This window comes from Scyliorhinus canicula, chromosome 3, assembly GCF_902713615.1.
Source record: "Scyliorhinus canicula chromosome 3, sScyCan1.1, whole genome shotgun sequence".
Taxonomy (NCBI): domain Eukaryota; kingdom Metazoa; phylum Chordata; class Chondrichthyes; order Carcharhiniformes; family Scyliorhinidae; genus Scyliorhinus; species Scyliorhinus canicula.
Genome location: NC_052148.1, coordinates 262,769,120 through 262,783,759, shown reverse-complemented (window position 1 = coordinate 262,783,759; position 14,640 = coordinate 262,769,120). Strand labels below are relative to the sequence as shown.

The 14,640-nt window shown below is 45.4% G+C and overlaps 1 protein-coding gene across 2 annotated transcripts in view; it reads left to right on the top strand.

Annotated features, from left to right (window-relative positions):
* Positions 1 to 608: 608 nt before the first annotated feature.
* Positions 609 to 14,640, top strand: part of ppm1k (protein phosphatase, Mg2+/Mn2+ dependent, 1K) — a 34,191-nt gene continuing 20,159 nt past the window's right edge. The window contains exons 1-3 of one of the 2 annotated variants that reach the window (XM_038792715.1): positions 609 to 782; positions 3,497 to 4,042; positions 9,375 to 9,475. In XM_038792715.1, the coding sequence (XP_038648643.1) occupies positions 3,603 to 4,042; positions 9,375 to 9,475 (541 nt within the window). In that variant the 5' untranslated portion in view covers positions 609 to 782; positions 3,497 to 3,602. Of the gene's footprint in view, positions 783 to 1,665; positions 1,738 to 3,496; positions 4,043 to 9,374; positions 9,476 to 14,640 lie in introns of those variants that run through there. The other variant, XM_038792716.1, reaches the window with a different exon arrangement.

The following is a 14,640-nucleotide window of genomic DNA, read 5'->3' as shown; positions in this document are numbered from 1 at the left end:
ATGTTCTTATATGACAATACTGTCATTTGATCCCATGTGTTCTGAAGGCAGTGCCAGCTATGTTCTCTGTCAGCTGCTATGTTGCGATGCTCCGTTTAGGAAACTTTCTGGTGAGCCAACGCGTGCTTAACCCGGCAGTTATGTTTCAGAAATCATTTGTGCTCTGCCACTTAAAACACTGAGGGGCTCCTAGTCTTTACATCAAGATCTGAAGTCTGCTGTTACCCTACTAGTTTTTAAAAAATACTGTAGGCACCGGTTCATTATGTCAGTCGACCTTCGTTTTGAAAGCGAAAGACTGCGGGTGCTGGAGTTCTGAAATAAACAAACCAGGAAACAAAAACCTCAGTAGGTATTCCCCAATCCCCAGAGGGGGGTGGGAATCACGCTGGATTCCCAGAGCTATCTTATCTCTCTCTCCACACGAGAGCCTGCCTAAACCTTTCAAGCACTTTATGTCAATGCATTTTGCATGTTGTGACCTACAAGACCTTATCTGAAGGTTATCCTCGTCTGTCGAGCCCCGATGCAGTGCAGGCAAACGCATGGGTATGTTATTGGTTGGAATGTCAACGAATTGGATTGAGAGTGTGGCGACAACGCCCCATTGACAGAGAGAGAGGGAGAGGAGAGCTTTGCATGACTCATGGGTTCACAACACAGTAACACTATCGCAGCTGGGGCATGACGTTCCTCCTTATACTTCAGCACCAGTTGTCCTCTGTCGAATAGAGTGTGCACCCCCTGGGTGCGGGAGGGAAATACTATTTGCAAGCCAAAAGGTGAGTGGAAGCCATTTAAAAGGAATCAGAAGGGACTGGAAATTACAACAAAAAATAAAGCGTTTGGAAGACCTCACTCAGCAGATCTTTGGGGGGGGGGGGGGGGGGGAGAGTTAACGTTTCGAGTGGAAGATGATGACTTCTTCGAATCTGCATGAATATAATAGTGTTCATTATAGGTTCGGTTTCTCTCGGCTGTCCCTGTCACCCTGGGTGTGTGTGTTTTGCATCATTTTGAAGGGCGTGCGGTTTATTTATATACATCAGGCTGTTCATGTATCTCTGCATTCTCTCTCTGTGTGTCCTTCATTTGGGGACCAGGCCGTGCAATTTACTAGAGGTTGGTGTTAAATTGTCGGTGGGGGGGGGGTAGTGATAGGTCTGCGGTGGGGATATTATTTGCTTTACAGCAGGGTGACTCCGAGCAGCCCCCCTGTGCAGGGTGCTGCCTCTCCCTGTGTCTACCCCTGCTTTGCTACAAAGACCCTGCCTCGCGCCTGCCCGTCTCCCGGGGCGACCGCCACTGCGTGCGCGCCACTTCCATTGATAAAACCGCCTGCCGGGCCCGGCTCCAGCCCATTGGCTCCGCTCGCTGCCAATCAAAGGCCGCCCTCATTTCTTTCTCTCTTCAAAGTCGATCAAAAAAACCGGTACATAGCTTTCCGTTCCACTTTTTTGTTTATTTCCCTTCGTTTACTCAGGCTCTTACATATATTTTTTCTATTTATATTATTTTTGTGCTCTTGTATTTATCCCGCCTCCCGCGGCCTTTTTTTGGCTGGCCGCCTGCCGGGTGGGCAGAGAGTCTGCGGCGCGATTGGTCGGGAGCCGGTGTCGATCAACCGAGCCGGCCCCGCCCACCTCTCCCCGCACTGCGGGTCTGCGGCGAGGGGGCGCGTGCGCGTGCGCGGAGGTGCGCGGGCACGGTCGGCAAACGGTCGGCGGCTGAGACTGGGTGAGGACGCGAGGCTGGGAGCCCGGAGCGGGGAGTCACTGAGGGGGTGCGGGCCGGGGGACGCGAGAAGATGTGATGGTGATGGAGGGAATGCAAAGGACAGAGAGAGAGAGATTCCAAACTAAATTCATCCCCAAACCGTTCTGTGGGCTGACCCTCCCCCCTTTCTCTTGGGCTGATACCCCCCCTCTTGGACTGATCCCCCCCCCCCCCCCCCCCTCCTCTTGGGCTGCCCCCCCCCCCCCCTCCCCTCCTCTTGGGCTGCCCCCCCCCCCCCCCTCCTCTTGGGCTGACCCCCCCCCCCCCCTCCTCTTGGGCTGACCCCCCCCCCCTCCCCTCCTCTTGGGCTGAACCCCCCCCCCCCCTCCCCTCCTCTTGGGCTGAACCCCCCCCCTCCCCTCCTCTTGGGCTGAACCCCCCCCTCCCATCCTCTTGGGCTGATTCCCCCCTGCCCTCCTCTTGGGCTGATTCCCCCCTGCCCTCCTCTTGGGCTGATTCCCCCCTGCCCTCCTCTTGGGCTGATTCCCCCCTGCCCTCCTCTTGGGCTGATTCCCCCCTCCCCTCCTCTTGGGCTGATTCCCCCCTCCCCTCCTCTTGGGCTGATTCTCCCCTCCCCTCCTCTTGGGCTGATTCCCCCCTCCCCTCCTCTTGGGCTGATTCCCCCCTCCCCTCCTCTTGGGCTGATTCCCCCCTCTCCTCCTCTTGGGCTGATTTCCTCCCTCCCCCTCCCCTCCTCTCCTCTTGGGCTGATTCCCCCGTCATCCCATCCTCTTGGCTGGTCCCCCTCTCCCCCGCCGTCCCCTTCTCTTGGGCTGATCCCACCTCCATCCCCTCCTCTTGGGCTGATCCCCTCCCCTCCTCTTGGGCTGATCCCCCCCCCCCCCCCCACATCCACTCCTCTTAGGCTGATTCCCCCCTGCCATCCCCTCCTCTTGGCTGATCCCCCCCCCCACCCCTCCTCTTGGCTGATCCCCCCCCAACCCCTCCTCTTGGCTGATTTCCCCCCCCCCCCCCCCCCCCCCCCCCCGCCATCCCCTCCTCTTGGGCTGATCACTCCCATCCCTTCCTCTTGGGCTGAGCACCTTCCCCCTCCCCTCCACTCTTGGCCTGATCCATCCCCTCCCCCTTCTTGGGATGATCCCCTCCTCTTGGGCTGACCCCCCCCCCCCTTTCTTGGGATTATTCCCCCCCCCCCCCCCCAACATCCATCCTCTTGAACTCCTCCCCCCCCCCCCCCCCCCCTCACTTGGGTGCACTACCCTCTGCCACCCCATTACCTGGGGCCTAGTCCCAGGTCTTGTTTGTACCCCTCACCTGTTCTGCCCCCCCCCCCCCCCCCAGTGGTTTGTACAATCCTCCTGCCCAAGCTCTCACATGCCAAATCTCACTAAGGCAGCACTCCTGCTGGGAATTTACTAACTAGGATCTTGTGCTTGCCACTCATGCACAGTCGCTCACTTTCCATCTTAATCTGGTTCACGTGGGAAATTATTATTGTGTACTTGCTTTTCATGTAGATTATATTGTGGGGGGACCTTTATACTCATTCAGTTGAGTCATGGCAGTACTTGGAATAGCACAGTTTCTGGGTTTGTATTTTGGCCTCACGGACCTACTTAAAATGAAGGACTGTATGCTAATGTTTTTTTATGTTGCCCATCGTGATTTCCAATGGCTGGGTGATTAGCTCTTTCTGTCTCTTTACATCAGCAAGACTTTTGATAGTTTTGGTTTTAACTTTTACTCATTATTCTTGCAGCAAACTGCTGGATTCTTCAACTATATGAAATTTGCCATCTGCAAAAAGAATTATTTATTTTTTTCCAACTCAAAGCTTCGTTCCTGGGTGATCTCTGCATTGAGTTATGTCAACAGCTGCACTATTCACCTTGTGTAGATCTGGTGGCTTTCACGTGAGAAGAAGAGCACTGTTGACCTTCAAGCTGCTGCAGGACGAAAAGCGTGTGGTTCTCCTTTGCCAGAGCAGTACCAGCGATCGGAGGTCTTCGCAATTTGACGTAGACGGTGGTAGCCGCCTGCCATCCTGGGATTCTTTTGGAATCTGGGACAACCGCATTGATGAACCCATTCTTCTTCCACCCAGCATAAAATATGGCAAACCCATTCCTAATGTCAGCCTGAGTAAAGTCGGATGTGTCACTCAAATAGGCCAACGCAAAGAGAATGAGGACCGTTTCAGTATTGGCATGCTGACCGACAACGTGCTGTATTTTGCAGTGTTTGATGGACATGGTGGAATAGCAGCCGCTGACTTTTGTCATAAGTACATGGCAAAGCATATTGCGTACGTACCTAGTGTCAATTTTTAGCTTATAAACAATTAACTTGGAGTTATCCTAAAACATAATGGGAAGTATCTTTACCGTCCAATATATTCCTGTCAAAGGTCTGTCCAATATAATTCAAACCTGCCATCTCAGTGACACACAAACCTTTTGAAATTGTTGAATATCATAGCAGTACAAATGTCATGGCCACACACTGGGGCTTGATTTCAGAAACACCTTGGTTAAAAGAGGAAGGTGTTTGTGTGGCAGCTCTTCCCCAATTCCCCTTATCTATATAGTATAAGCCACTTATATCTGCACTAATTTAGTTTGTCTAATATGTTAGGAATGAGTATGACATTCTCTACCTAGTCTGGGTCTGTTCAACCTTTGCTAGTCTTGCAAAGTCCACACTGGCTTTGCCTTTTCCAATCTTAGTGGTAGACTTTCCTTCTCTGTACTGCTGCACTGTAATCTTTGAAATCTTTCGCTTGTCCAACTATTTTCCAAACTGATGATCATGTTTTCATCATTACCATTCTATGGGGTAGACACTGTTTCTGATATTCATAATGCATCACCATTTCCTACAGATACAATGGCCTCCTCTTCCAGCGCTTTCACTGAAAACTTTTTGTGTTGCAGTAAAAGTAGCTGCAGTACAACGAGGAATAAATTACACTTCAGTAATCTAGAACTTTAGTCAGACCTTGTCTGCAGTAAATAAAAACAAAATGCTGGGAGCATCTGTGGAGAGCAAAACAAGAGTTACCGTTTCAAGTCAGTGTGACTTCTTCAGAGCCTCAAAATCATTTAACTTGGTTGGACACTGTTGCCTTTGAGTCAGAATGTTACGGGTTCAGGTTCCACTCCAGAGGCTGACACTAGAGCAGTAAGTACTTAGGGAGTGCTGAACCTTTAAGAGGTGCCACCTCTCGGAACCCATGTTAAATGGATGTTCTATCTGCCCCTCGGATGAATATGAAAGATCCCATGGCACTGTTGTGAAACGGGTATGCTCTCCCTGGTGTTGTAGCTGATATAAATCGTTTAACAAGCCTCCACAGATTATCTGGTCCTTTCTCCATTGCTGTTATTGAAAGCTTGCTGTGCTCAAATTGGCTGCCACATTTCTTACATTACAACAGTGACCACTTGAAAGTACTTAATTGGCTTAGACTCTTAGGTTGTGAAAGGTGCAATATAAATGTCTTTACAGCCTTTCCTGCTACCTTTTCCCTCCAACTTAATTAATCAAGCATTCACATTTCCTTGCTTTCCTTCAACCCTGGCTTGATTTTTCTTGGCAGAACTGTGCTGCTTCATGCTGTTCTGCAGCTTTGAGCTCCACTGACATGTAGCAGTTCAGTGATAGCCAGTTGAATTATGTGGCTGATATAGAATCATTCAAATGATGGGGGGTTGGTTTTGCTTTATATAGTGTCTATTTTAAATATTTATTTTGTCCTCGTTCTACATTCTTGTGTTACTTTACCATATATTTATTATTGGGATTATTTGAAGGTAATGTTTCGGTCAGAAGTAATGCAGCACAGGATATGGTGGATGTGCTGAGTTGTGATCAGTTGTGACGTTCAGAATAGGATTGTAACTTCTGTCACTATTAATTAGGAAGGCTCCAACCCGATATTCAGGGTATCGAATGCATTGACACCACCATAATAGAGGGAGACGGTGGCGTGGTGATAATGTCACCATTGACTAGTAATCCAGAGGCCCGGTTGATGCTCTGGGCACGGGGGTATCTGGAATTAAAAGCTAACCTGAGTAACAGTGGCCATGAAACTTTCATCAATTGTTGGACAAACCTGTCTTGTGCCTTTTAAGGAAGGGAATCCTTGCCTGGCCTACATGTGACCCCCAGATACACAGTAATGTGGTGACTTTTAACTGTCCTCTAAAATGGCCTCATGGCAAACCTCGTAGCAACATATGCTGGCCTTGCCACTGATGCCCACACCTCATGAAAGAATTTAAAAAAAAGTTAAAATATATCTCTGATGAAGAATGGTCAATTAATATATTTTAACTTTTTTTATTAATTGTTCAGGTGATGTATGTGTGTGTCGCTGGCTGGGCCATTATTTATTGCACATCCCTAATTGCCCTTGTTTAGAGGCCATTTAAGATTCAACCACAATGCTGTTCCTTCATAGTGAAATAGATCATTTCTGTTTTATTATCCTTATTTCAGAAGGCGGCCTAATTCAATCCGTTTAGAACTTAAAATGGAAATTTTCTTTCTTGCATGTTGCTACTGTAGTTTTAACCAATATATTTCTTCTAAAGTTAAACTTGTTCTTGACTTTCATGTTCTCATTGGCATCCACCTCCTTGAGGGCAGTTACAGCTGGGCAATAAATACTTGCCTCGCTAGTGATACCCACATTCTGTGAACACATTTTTAAAAACCCCATAGCACATCTCGGCCAATGAATTACTTTTTAATTGTAGTTACTAGTGTTATGTTAGCAAGCACAGCAGCTGCTATGCCTATTGCAAGATCCCTCACATAGCAATGGGGAAGAAATTACCAGTTTAACCTGCAAGTGTTTTTTAAAATAAAGTTAGAGTACCCAATTAATGTTTGCAATTGTGGGGCAATTTAGCATGGCCAATCCACGTACCCTGCACATCTTTGGGTTGTGGGGGTGAAACCTGCGCAAACACGGGGAGAATGTGCAAACTCCACACGGACAGTGACTCGGGGCCGGGATCAAACCTGGGACCTCGGCGCCATGATGCAGCAGTGCTAACCCACCGTGCTGCTCTCTGCGAGTATTTATTGAAGTATAAGTAATGAAAAGAATATCGTGTGGCCACCTCTTCTGTAATCCAAATAGGGGATCAAATTAAAATCCACCGATTATCCTTCACACTTTAATCAGTCTGTAAGAGAGTAAAAATAAAGAATGGGGCATGCATGTAAAACTGGCAGAAATATCATTAAAAAAAATTTTTTTAATTCAAAATCTTTGGAATTTGTTGCCAGGAGAACAATTTGACATCCTACACGGCTTAAAATATATTATTTGGGAACCAACAGATGTTTGTTCAGCCGTAATTATAGCTTAGTATGCTGATTAAAAATTCAGTTACATCTCAGCCTGCAGGTTGTAGCTTCCTCAAGGTTGTGTGCAGCGAGACCAAGTGTTAAAAGTGGCAGTTTACGGCAAGTCAGCGATTTCGAGGTGTTTTCCATTTGTGAGAATTTTAACAACACATATTATGGATATGAGAGCAAATTTGCATTTAGCTGCCTATCTGCAAGCACCAGAAGTTGCTATTGGTTTCAGAGTAATGACACCAAACACTCAATTTCAGCATCATTACAGTTGCAAACTCTAGACTTTTTTTTTAATATAATTTTTATTGGAATTTTTTACAGAAAATATAAAACATAACGACAAACAATGAAATGCAACAAAATAACCCATAATAACTGTGACACCCCCAGACCGTATCGACGCATGTATCACATCCCCCCACCCCCCCCCCCAACCCCAATGAACAACAAAAGAACTTAAAAATATATTAAAATTAAATAAACAAACATAGTCATTGTCCCCCGCCCCCGCCCCCCCCCCCCCCCCCCCCCCCCCCCCCCCCCCCCCCCCCCCCCCGGGCTGCTGCTGCTACTGTCCCTGTACCCTATCGTTGAGCCAGAAAGTCGAGAAAAGGTTGCCACCGCCTAAAGAACCCTTGTACCGACCCTCTCTGGGCGAATTTGACCTTCTCTAGCTTAATGAAACCCGCCATGTCATTGATCCAGGTCTCCACGCTTGGGGGCCTCGCATCCTTCCATTATAGCAAGATCCTTCGCCGGGCTACTAGGGACGCAAAGGCCAGCACACCGGCCTCTTTCGCCTCCTGCACTCCCGGCTCCACCCCAACCCCAAAAATCGCGAGTCCCCATCCTGGCTTGACCCTGGATCCCACCACCCTCGACACCGTCCTCGCCACCCCCTTCCAGAACTCCTCCAGTGCCGGGCATGCCCAGAACATATGGGCATGGTTCGCTGGACTCCCCGAGCACCTGACACACCTGTCTTCACCCCCAAAGAACCTACGCAAATTCTAGACTGATGACTAACGATGTAACATACTGGATCAGTCTAGTTTATGTGCACTAGTCTTGGAGTAGGGCTTGAACCCACAACAGTCTGACTTCAAGGCAAGAGTGTGTAATGAACCAAATTGATAGATGCATGTAATTGTGTGTTATGTACCAAATCTGTCCCACTCGATATCCACCAGCAGTGATTCGAAATAGAATTGTCCGGCTTGTCTCTGGGCCAGGTCTGTGCTCGAGTATCACTCCAGCACCAGCATCCTGAGCACACAATTAAGCCTGCACTGACCCTCCAAAAGAGCACCCTACGCAGGCCCACTCCCCTGCCCTAGCCCTGTAACCCCACAAGCCCACCTATACTGCACATCCTTGGACATTAAGGGGCAATTTAGCATGGCCAATCCACCTAACCTGCACATCTTTGGACTGTGGGAGGAAACCGGAGCACCCGGAGGAAACCCATACAGACACTGGGAGAACCTACAAACTCCACACAGTTACCCAAGGCCGGAATTGAACTCTGGTCCTGAATGCTGTGAGGCAGCAGTGCTAACCACTATGTCACAAACTGGTTGCTGTCATGCCCAATGTTACACTAGTTTTAAACTTCTTTGGTTATAAGTGCTTTTGGATGTTCTGAGCTGTAAAAGTCTCTACTTAATGAAGAACAAAATTATAATAAATGCCACATTTGCTATATTTTGATTTAATTGTTATTATTCAACTTTATTTCACGAACCACAAATGTCATACTTTAATAGTATTTAATTGTCTCATTGAAGTAATGATTATAATCTTTGATTAATAATTAGTATTCAGATTGATAGTTTTTTTTAAATTCATTCATGGGATGTTAGCGTCGCAGGCTGTGCCAGTATTTATTGCCCAGCCCTAATTGCCTTTGAGGGGCAGTGAAGAGTCAACCACATTGCTGTGGGTCTGGAGTCACATTTCGGCCTGACCAGGGAGGATGGCAGATTTATTTCCTTAAAAGGACAATCGACAATGGTTTCATGGTCATCACTGGACTTTTAATTCCAGACTTTTATTGAATTCAAATTTCACCATTTGCAGTGGCAGGATTTGAACCTGAGACTCCAGAGTTCTCTGGATTACTAATAATAATAACCTTTTATTGTCACAAGTATGAAGTTACTGTGAAAAGCCCCTAGTCCAGTGACCATACCACTCTGCCACCGCCTCCCCATATGTGGAAGTATCATTTACATGTAATTTCATTTTTACTTCCCATCTAGACAATGCCTTTCCCATGAAGAGGATCTGGAAGTGGTATTGACGAAAGCCTTTTATGAAACAGATAAGGAATTTGCAAGAAATGTTCATTTAAGTGAAAATGGTAGGTACCTCTATTTAAAACCTGCCTGTAGTATTAAAGTAACCAGTTCGAGTGTGGATGTTAGTAAACATGTATGCGCTGCCAGGTAATTAAAATTATGCAGTTGATCGGGTTAAACTTTAAACTTCAGGGTTAATATTGTACATTGATTTTATAGATGATTGCCAAATTAATGTTGGTATGGAAAAATGATTCTGTAACTGAATTGTGAATAGCTTTAATATATTCTTTCCAACAAAACTGAATAGTTATGCTGCTGGATTTAAATGTCATTAAATGTTTTATTCAAACTTCATTGCTTTCAACTCAGCACATTTTCGGATGTTAATGTTTTGGTTTCCTGCAGTAGCAGAAAGTCCTTAAATGCCAGTTCCTGCCGTAATTAAATGCAGCCTTTTTATTGCTACACGCTAAGTTACTTCCATAAATTTAGAATAATGCACATTTAAAGTTGAACTAGTGAAATGCATGACACTTTTTTCCTTCAAATCTGTGTTTATTTAATGTTAATGCAAAGCCCTGCAGCCTCGAGGAAAATTATAGTAGGTTTCATTTGGAAAAAATGAATGAGACCATATCTCCTGTTCACATTCAGAGTAACAGGATGTGCTTTTATTCTTTGTAAATTGTAAGATCAGTTTTAAACAAATAATAAAATACATTCGTATCAGTTTATTTGATGAAACGTGCTGATATGTTTAAATCACATTAATGATAGATCATAATAATCACTTTATTCAAAAACTTTTTTTTTGATCACTAATGGATGGATTCTCCTAAACTTGTTAGATTACTTGAGAGCTTATGAGCTCATGCTGCATTACACTTGATTTTTCTTGGATGTACTGATGACCAAAGGACATCATACATTTTTAACTTCTTCAGTACACACTCTAAAATTGTGAATTGCTGCTCAGCACTGCACTTTAATATAACTTGGAAAATTACAAATGTAGTGTTTACACAATTCATCAATCACTCCTTGCTCCATGTAGTTGAAAATAAATCCTCTTGTCGAAATACTAATTTAGGATTTTCTGGTATGTTGTAAAATCTTTGAAGAAGGAAAATGGATCCCAGTGATCATGAGAAATATTAAAACCAAAAAGGCCAAATAAACCGTTTACATTCTGCAGTGAAGTTACATTTATCATGTCATGGATTTAACATTGGTTTAAAATGCAGTGTGAGTTAATTAGTGGGGCTGGGTGGTAAAATTCACTAAACACTCATTCTACCACTGACAGCAAGGTTTGACAGCTCAGACCAAAATCTCATGTCACCCTCAGTTCAATTTTCACGGGAATGACTATACGAACTGCTTAACCTGGGATGAAATTGGCCGTCTATAATAATAATAATCTTTATTATTGTCACAAGTAGGCTTACATTAACACTGCAATAAAGTTACTGTGAAAATCTCCTAGTCACCACACTCCGGCGCTTGTTCGAATGCACTGAGGGAAAATTCAGAATGTCCAATTCACCTAACCAGCATGTCTTTCGAGACTCCTTCGAAGCAATGAGTGGACCAACATAGGGAAGAAAATGTTACACTAGCAAAATTGGAGCATTTGAGTACTGGATGTAAAGTACTTTATTGAGGCAGCACAGAGAGACCCTTTGCATCAAAATCATTCTACGCCATCTAGAACAACCTCTCATTCTTTCAGCAGGACCGCCCTTCCACTCTAGTTCGAAATTATCTCCGGTATGAATAATATTGCAGAGTCTGACTGGAAGAGGAGGACAGAATTGTCAGCAGTGAAAGGCATTTGGCAGCCATGTGTGATTCAGCTAAAAGAGGAACACTTTTTAAGATTCCATGTGTTTTGAGTTGCTGGCAAATCTTTCAGGAGTCGAGCACTTTACATTAATGGTGTCATTTACTTCCATGGAAATCATTTGTGGGTTGCTGAGTTAGAAAGAATGTCGATTATGCGACTGTAAATGGAATGTCGGAGGTTTCTGGATGTCAACCAGACGATATTTCTTTAATTTCACGAAGTCAAGGAGTTCATATTTCTTTAATATCCCATAGAGAGTCAGCTTTTCTTGCCAGCAAATATTTTAGTTGTGGACATGTTTCATTAACAAAGATCTCCTTACTCGTATGCAGCTTCGAGTTGAGAGTGGGGGGGAGATTTCTGTCTGGGTTTTAAGCCCAAATCAAAGCAATTGACTTTGTTGTTGTCTCTCTCTCTCCCCATTTAGTTTTCTTAAACAAATGGGAGAGGTGCAGAAAAAATGGGAAGTGGAAATAACTTTTTTCATTTAAAAAAAAAGAAGTATTGGAGCAGGGAGAAATTCAGGAGAAAAGGAATAAAGGTTTGGGGAGAGAAAATGAGTGAAGTTGAAGGAAAACTACTTTGAAACATTTCTCGCTTAATGACATTTTGCTACTTTCTTTAACATATTATTTTTCCAAAATTTTATCTTGCCAAAATTAGAACCATAGTTTTAGGAGTTTATCGTCAAGTATAAATGTTTAGGAGTGTGGTGGAGGAATAGAGTTGGAAGCCGAATTATGTATGAAAGACAACATCTTTTAACATCATAGTGTGAATGTTTGAGGCTATAGGGTCGGGTTTATCAAGAGTCCAAGATGAAGGGTGGCAGCACGGTGACTCAGTGGTTAGCACTGCTGCCTCATGGCGCCGAGGTCCCAGGTTCGATCCCAGCTCTGGGTCACTGTCCGTGTGGAGTTTGCACATTCTCCCCGTGTTTGCGTGGGTTTCGCCCCCACAACCCAAAGATCCGCAAGGTAGGTTGATTGGCCTTGCTAAATTGCCCCTTTAATTGGAAAACATGAATTGGGTACTCTAAATTTAGCAAAAAAGAGTCCAAGATGATCTATACTTTCACCTTCCAAATCTCCACTGAGCATAGAAGATTAAAGGGTGATGCATTTGCAAAGCTTATGATGAAAGGAGGCTTGTCACGTAGTTAGAGACTAACCATTTCCTCTGGGGGCAATCCAGAACAAGGGACATAACCTGAGAGTTAGAGCTGGGCTAATATGTTTGAGACTCAGTCAATTGAAAACGTTCAGAACTTGGAAGTTAATCAATTTTTGTTTGGCCAGTGAGGGTTTGGAACTAAGTGCATTGATGTAGTGAAGATTTGGATCTGCCACGACTGTATTGAATGGTAGAACAGGCTCAAAGTGTTGAATGGCCTACTCTTATTCCAATTTTTCATTCAGTGAGCTCAGTATTCAGAAGGAAGGAAGTCAGGCATGCATATTGAGCATTGAGTTCAGAATGGTTCTGTGATAATTCTTCATTCTTAAAAAAAATAATGAATTGAATATTTTGTGGTTGATCTGGCGAATGCAGGGAAGCCTTGCAGAATATTGTGAAAGAGCTCGAGGTATCAGTTTTCAGTCAGCGACCCTTGTGTGACCAGGCTGCTGCAAGTCATACCTCAATGTCAATATGTATTTCTACATCACTAACATCACCTTTTGGCAGACTTTGGGAGCGTGTTGGGGGGTGCGGGTATTGTTCAGGGATTTTACAAATAGTGAGGCAAAAAAGTAGTTTGATTAAATGTGGTCCATTCACTAGTTGAGATCAGACCATGCAAATGGGCCGGTTAAGAGGGCAAGCGTGTTTGCGCATTTGAGGGGACTGAAGGTGGACGTGGCAATGTTGCAGGAGATGCACCTTAGAGTAACTGACCAGGTCAGACTAAGGAAGGGATGGGTCGGACAGGTTTTCCACTCGGGGCTGGACTCTAAGACTAGAGGGGGTCACGACTAAGCTGGTCATGGGGGGGGGGGGGGGGGGGGGGGGGAACGACACTTCAACACAGTCATTAACCCAGGGCTAGGATCATGCCCCGCATTGGGTTGGCCTACAGGTGAACAAGGCGGGTAGCCAGCGCCCGCACTGGAGGCTGGACGTGGGACTTTTAGCCGATTGAGGAGGTATGTGGGCGGCTGATGAAATGTATCCAGAGTTATCTGGAAGTCAACAACATGGGGGAAGTTTCAGCTGCAGTGGTCTGGGAGGCGCTGAAGGTGGTGGTTAGAGGGGAGCTGATCTCGATATGGGCCCACAGGGAGAAGGCAGACAGAGCAGAGACAGACCGTCTGATAAAGGAAATACTACAGGTTGACAGGAGGTATGCAAAGACCCCAGAGGCAGGGCTTCTGGGCAGCACGGTAGCATAAGTGGATAGCACTGTGGCTTCACAGCGCCAGGGTCCCAGGTTCAATTCCCCACTGGGTCACTGTCTGTGAGGAGTCTGCACGTTCTCCCCGTGTCTGCGTGGGTTTCCTCCGGGTGTTCCGGTTTCCTCCCACAGTCCAAAGACGTGCAGGTTAGGTGCATTGGCATGCTAAATTGCCCTTAGTGTCCAAAAATATTAGGAGGGGTTATTGGGTTACGGGGATAGGGTGGAAGTGAGGGCTTAATGTGGATTGGTGCAGACTCGATGGGCCAAATGGCCTCCTTCTGCAATGTATGTTCAATGTTCTGAGGGAACGATGGCGGCTACAGGCGGAGTTCGGCTTGTTAACTAAAGGGGTGGAGCAGCTGAGGAAGGTGAGGGGTGTGATCTATGAATATGGGGAGAAGGCCAGTAGAATGCTTGCGCAGCAGCTTAGAAAGCGGGAGGTGGCCAGGGAGATTGGGAAAGTAAGGGACAGGGATAGGAACCTGGTCGGAGATTCATCTGGGGTCAATAAGACATTCCCCCCAGCTAGGCTGGAGTGGATGAGGCAATTCTTAGGGAGGCTGAAGTGTGTGTCTGTGTCTGTCAAGGCATTTGTATGATGGACAAGACATCACAGCCTTGTAATCAAGTACATGCCAAAACTTGCTCTGCTGCCTCAATTAAAGAAAAAGCTACTTGATATGGGACCGAAAGATTGGTGAAACTTTGCATATGCTTGCTACAAGAACAAAAAAGGTGCAAGCATCAAAAGTCTCGTAAATAATTTAAATAGTACAACTTGACCAGTTCAGTCCATTGGTTGGGTATAATAAATGCTTGTCAGTACACAGTACCTCTATTCAAAAGGCTGTTTGTATATTCTAATCAATCCAGCTATCATTTAAAACAGTAATATTCCCATTGATCAGTATAATGCTTTGAACTGTACTTGGATTTATCAATTCTATGTAGCTTCATTGTGAGTTCTTTATAACTTTTCAAGT